Source organism: Bubalus kerabau, chromosome 20 (genome assembly GCF_029407905.1).
Source record: "Bubalus kerabau isolate K-KA32 ecotype Philippines breed swamp buffalo chromosome 20, PCC_UOA_SB_1v2, whole genome shotgun sequence".
Taxonomy (NCBI): Eukaryota; Metazoa; Chordata; class Mammalia; order Artiodactyla; family Bovidae; genus Bubalus; species Bubalus kerabau.
Genome location: NC_073643.1, coordinates 12,986,667 through 12,992,666, shown reverse-complemented (window position 1 = coordinate 12,992,666; position 6,000 = coordinate 12,986,667). Strand labels below are relative to the sequence as shown.

The following is a 6,000-nucleotide window of genomic DNA, read 5'->3' as shown; positions in this document are numbered from 1 at the left end:
ATTTATCAAGACTTATTTTTGAAAAGATCATTAAAATAGATATTTGTTGGCCTCTTCTAGGGAAAAAAGAGAAAAACACACAAATGAACACCATTTGAGATAAGAACAGGAAAATAACTAGACAGATGGAGAAGATTAAAAATTTAAGAGAATATGATGTTTGTAAATGTGTAAGGATGCTACCAAAAGGCTCCTGGGAAAATGCTTGCTAACTGGTAGATATAGGAGGACTCAGTCTACTAACAACAGTTAGGAACCTGTCCCATTCAATTTGGTCACATTCATCCTAAGACCATCCATCCTAAGACCTAAGAGCTGGCTCATTGGAAAAGACCCTGATGCTGGGAAAGACTGAGGGCAGGAGGACAAGCGGGCGACAGAGGACGAGATGGTTGGATGGCATCACCAACTGAATGGATAAGAGTTTGAGCAAACTCCAGGAGATGGTGAAGGACAGGGAAGCCAAGAATGCCATAATCCATGGGGTCACAAAGAGTCAGACATGACCGAGTGACAGAACAACAACAAAATCCTAAGGCCAAGGTTCCAGGTGTTGCCCTGGTTGAGTGAGTGATGCACAGAGAAGGTGAGGACCATGGAAGGAAGGTCAAAGATCAGGGACAGTTCCACCACATAGAGTGTGTTCTTTATGTGCAATTAATTAGATGGACCTGCACAGGCTCTTTAAATGCTCATGCGGTATTACATTGAAACCCCATCTTCAACAACCTAAAAAGGCAAAAGAAATTAGCAAAAGAAATTACAGACTGAACTCCTGAATTGTTTGCAGCCATTTTTTTTTTATTCCAAACATGTATTTTTGTAAACCTGCATTTCCCAAACAGTGCAAGTGAATTAGAAGTGACTGCATAGACTTGAATACATGTGACTTTGTGAAGAGGAACATCCCTCCCACAAAAATTCCTCAACAGAAACATGGATGCATCAGTCAAGTTCTGGAAGTGAACTAGCGTGGGTGCCTGCCATGCAATTAATCACTCTTAAAGCTTTTAAACTCACTCTGCCAGTCACACATTAGAATTTGAAAAAAAAAAAACCTTAACACAGGCTGAAACCTAGATCATTGTGCTATAAAGCACTGCATCACATAGGCTATTTGGTCATTATCCCCCCTCACATGCTGAAAATCAGAAGACATTCTAGAAGATTCATTTTGACCCTACTGCCACTTCAGCCATTCTTTGCTTGAAAACACATTCTCCGCTGTGTATCTTCTTGCTCTATATAGCTAAACAATTCATGGACTAAAACCCTGCATACTTGGAACATTTCTAAGGGACAGTGGTTTTCTGCCTTTAATCTGCTAAAGGGCCATTTCCCCCAAATGCCAATCCTTTATTCTGCCTCTACATTTGGAAGTCTGAATCAGGTGTAGCTTTACATGTAACCCATGCACAACTGCATTCCCCTGCCATGATGACTTCTCCAAAAATAAAAGTAGAATCAGCTTTCTAAAGATGACTGCTACGGCTCCACAGTTTGTGCATCAGCACCCGTATCAACCACCCAAGGGATCCGCTACATGTTCACAACAAAAACGAGTCCCAGATGTCTCTAGGAGGCTTGCTGGTTTTGTTTGGAATCTCCTTGCCTCTGGCTCCAGGGCTGAAGGCTACATATGACTTGGTAAAGGAGAACTTTCTACTGGATTTTCTACAAAGCTTAACCAACTTCAGAATGCTGAGGGCTTAGTGATGTTGATGGAATTTTTCGGAAGAATTGACTGACAATGCCTCAGTGACCTCAGTAGCAAGTGATTCTGGACACATGCCTGTCAGTCACCATAAAACCACTGGACTCACTCGCTCCTGCCAGTGTCCCTTCATTCCTGAACCTCAAGGCCTCTTTGTCATGGGTTCAAGGCTCACTTAGGGGGTGTTCCAAACTCCTTAGTCCATGTAAACTGAGCATAAGTGAATCATTCTTGAAAAGGGGGCATTCTCTCCATTTCTACAAAGGTCCTTTTTTCATATTTAAAAAGCATCTCAATCCTTGTGAGGGTTGATGACAACCCTAGTGAATACACACTCAAAAGCTGAAGCTGACAATGCTGTGCAAGAGAATACCAGATAGTGTTCCACAGCGAATCCACAGAGGCAGGAAAGATAGAAATGGGAAGGTGCTGTGGAATCTTAAAAGAACCTTCTGGAGAAGGAACAAAGACACACCAACCCATTCTTTCTGCTTCCCTCAAGAGCCTTCTGATGGCTTCTAAACTGGATGGAGCTGGTAAACTGGCCAAGCTGAGAGCCCTGACAACCTGCTAGACTTCCCTCTCTCTGTCTGTGCTAACTGGTCAGCTCTCCACTCCCTGCAGCCTGCCTGCTACTAAGCATCAGGAAATAAGTAGAGGTACCCCCTGCCCCAAACTGGCTGCCAGTATTTGCTCCAGCAGATGCCAAGCATGGTTTTCTTAAAAACTGTCCTATCTAGTCTTAGTAACCTCCAGGGTATATGCTCACGCCTGAGTGTCTGCCACTCAGAAGCACATGGATCCTAGCTCTGACACTGGTTACGGAGTCTGCCCTTCCCCCATTGAGGGTGCAGAACTGTGGGCCTGCCAGCTATCCTGTTACACTCTCACCAGTGCATCTGCACTCCTTGCAGGAGGCTGGTGAGTGCCCATTACTGCATTTAGTCAAAGTCACGGATGGAGTTGTCCAGGTCTACCACCTAAGAATCCCAAAAGGTGAAAGTCATTCAGTCGTGTCTGACTCTTTGCAACCCCATGTACTATACAGTCCATGGAATTCTCCAGGACAGAATACTGGAGTGGGTTAGACGTTCCCTTCTCCAGGAGATCTTCCCAACCCAGGGATCAAGCCGAGGTCTCCCGCATTGCAGGCAGATTCTTTACCCGCTGAGCCACCAGGGAAGTATTAAATGATTTATTAAAGGACACCATGAAACAAGCAAGAGAATGTCCAAGGAGAGCTGCAAATGAGGTTTCGTAAAGGAATCCATGCTCTAGGCTCTGCTGTGGGAAGATCTGTCTCCCCCGGGCAAAGTGTGCGCTGGTATTCCCAGGGGAGCCAGCAGCACTCAGCACAGTGCCTCAGGCACAGCTGGGGTCCGTACACATCCATCCTAGCTGAACTCTCAGGGAGAGCTGGTTTCTTTGCCTGCATCTGCCTGTTGTTACCTCAGGGCCTCCACCCCTCAGTCAGAGGCTCTATCTTTAACTTCCTTCTAAGACCAGCCTAGTTCATACCCTTGACCCTCTGGCTTCTGTCTACTCCCATGGTCACTGGGAAGGGAAGCATGATGCATTCCGCATCTGCCTGTATCAGAGTCAACTGCATAAAAAACAAAGACATGCGTGCTCCATGCCAGGTTCGCAAGCGCCCAGCACTCTCATGATTTGCAAAACTTTAGGTATCTTTGCAAGGACTGGCCAAGTATGTGTATAGAAAAACCTGTCTCCCCTGCAGTTGAGTTCTGTGTCTTTTCAACAACACTCACAGGCCCCTTACATGTTAGCCTCCAGTCAACAAGGCCCTAGGAGAGAGATGGTCTTGTTTCTTGTTTCATTCGCATCTGATGCCATCTGTTTGCACCTGCGGCTTGAGCAGGCTGTGATAAGTCTCTGAGGACTCTGTCAGACCCTGTTCTTAGATACATTTTCCTTCACACCAGATGGTTTTCCAGCAGTGGCAACAGCAGCCAGGGCTGCTCCCCGTTACTGAGTGTTCACCCCAGGCCAGGTGCAGTGCTCAACACACTACCTCCACCCTCTCCTTGCCTTTCAGAGAATCACACCGCACTCAAACCTGGACAGCACTGTGCATCTGGTGACAAACACGGTCAAACAGAGAGCTTGCACAGTGAAGGCCATACTCGGCCTTCAGCCCTGCAGGCGGAGGTGATGACATTAGCGCTGTGCCCAGAGCCCTTTACATCGTTTCTGTGTGCCTCCCAGGTTGGGGTGCAGCTCTCTTTGAGGACTGCTCCTGAGCTATGGGGGCTCTTTTGCTGGCATGAAGTGAAACGTGTTTACATCTCCCCTGGGTGCAAGACTCTGAATGCTCAGCTCCCTTACTGCGGGTTGGTACAACTCTGAGACGTAAGTTACCCTCCAGAGCTCCCACTGCAGGGTTAGGCTGAAGCCCCCCGCACAGGATGTGCCCTGAAGTGACTTCCTTACGTGGCCTCCTCCCCTTTCCTGTCCTGCTTCCCTCATGTCTTTACTGGTGTGCCCTGGGGAAACTTCCTTCATAAGTTACTGTGTGAAAATCCTTGTCTCAGGGTCCACTTCTTAAGAATCCCACCTAAGATACAATTTTTAAAAAAAGACAGGTCGAATGGTCATCTCCGGGAAGGACTCTGCAATTACCATTAGCTGGGACAGCAAGAGTGCTGGGGACAATGGAGACCTCTGACTCAAATTACCGTGAAAAGGCAACACATCACAGCATTCAGACACAAGTCTCTGCCTGACGGCCACTGATTTAGTCCTGGTGGTGTGTGGACTCTGATGCACTTTGTCCAGGATGAGATGCCATTCTGAGGTTTACCAGATAACCAACTGGCACTGCTCCAATCTTTCATGTCTTGATCCAAGTGAAAGGAGGGTGAAATGCCTGCTCTATAAGGTGATGCAGAGCAGGCCGCAGGAAACAGGTTTTTCCATCCAAATTCCTGCTGGGAATCTTCCAATGAAAGGTACAGATGAAAAAACACTCTTGGTTCTTTAGCACATTACTTCACACTTGACTCCAGGCAACAAAGACGTGAAATGTCTTCGCGGTCAACCCCAACTGCAGTTGATATATAGCACCGCCTGCTTGATGGATTCTTCACACGAGGTTTCTTCAGATGATTTCATCTGCAAGTCCTTTTTTTAACGGCAAGTTCCATTCCAAAGTACAATAAGATCTTTTTTCCTTTAACATTTGTATGAATGTACATGTATTTCCAAGATTTCAGGCCAGATATCAGTGCTTGAGTGAACTATATAATCATTTAATAGAAATAATAAAACATCGATACAAATATAAAGACATAATCAGTATAAAAGGCTTATATTTATAAAAATACTTTTAGGTTAACAGTTTTCCCCTGAGGGTTGACCACACTTGTTGCATCCATAAATATCCCCCAGCTCTGCAGCCGGCTTTCCAAAGTTCGGAGTTCAACTGGAAAAGGAGGTGGTGGTGGTTCCAGTCAGGCGACCTGGCCGAAGTGGCTGCCTCAGGTTGTCACCTGGGCTTGAGAGAATGAGGACAAGAACAGCATCGTGGGGCCTCCGAAAAATCTGGAGAAGATTCTTTCTTCCAAATATGGAAGATACAAAGATCGGGACGACAGGCGAACGACTGGGCCACGTCACGGGGTGGGGTAGCGGGTCACTGGTTTTTCTGGACCCAGTCCCAACTGTCTTCATTCTCTTTCCGGTTCTTCTCAGCTTCAATAATTTCTTTGTACCTTCTGCGAAAGAAGCCCATCTGAAAGGCAGAAAGAGGAGAGGCTGGGTTAGACATGCTGGAGAATCAACTGTTTTGGTTCCAAAGCTGCCTGGCCCGGGAGGAGGCATGATCTACTTACAGTGCTGGGAAGGCCTGGAAAACTCCTCAGACTAGGCTGATTTAGAAGAAATGTTACATGGAGCCACTCTTCAAAATGCATGGACTCCCTCAAGGCTTTCTTATGATAAGCTGTTTGTTCCTTGCAATGCACTTCTGGTGGAGTGTTTCCCAAACTCTGTGCTGGGGAACACTAGTTACTGAGCTATTCATAGGTTGTTTGGGAGTAAAGAGGTTCCATGGTCAAATAAATCTGGAGACAATGTATTCCTTTTTTTTTTTTTTTTTTTTTAAGTGGAGTTTGGCAATGTATTCTTTAAGAGATTTGTAATGTACAGGAGAACAGTACAGGATCAAATTAACCCTTTTAGGAAAGGACTGAGAAAGTCAGGGACTTGATATTTCTCAAGCTTATTTAACTTTTGATCAATCTGTTACTATCCTGTGAGACATTAGC

General features: G+C 45.8%; 1 protein-coding gene across 1 annotated transcript in view; it reads right to left on the bottom strand.

Moving 5' to 3' along the window:
* Positions 1-4,962: 4,962 nt before the first annotated feature.
* The window catches only part of ITGA9 (integrin subunit alpha 9), a 360,880-nt gene continuing 359,842 nt past the window's right edge, over positions 4,963-6,000 (bottom strand). The window contains exon 28 of the mRNA XM_055558670.1: positions 4,963-5,465. Within this exon, the coding sequence (XP_055414645.1) occupies positions 5,367-5,465 (99 nt within the window). The 3' untranslated portion in view covers positions 4,963-5,366. The remainder of the gene's footprint in view (positions 5,466-6,000) is intronic.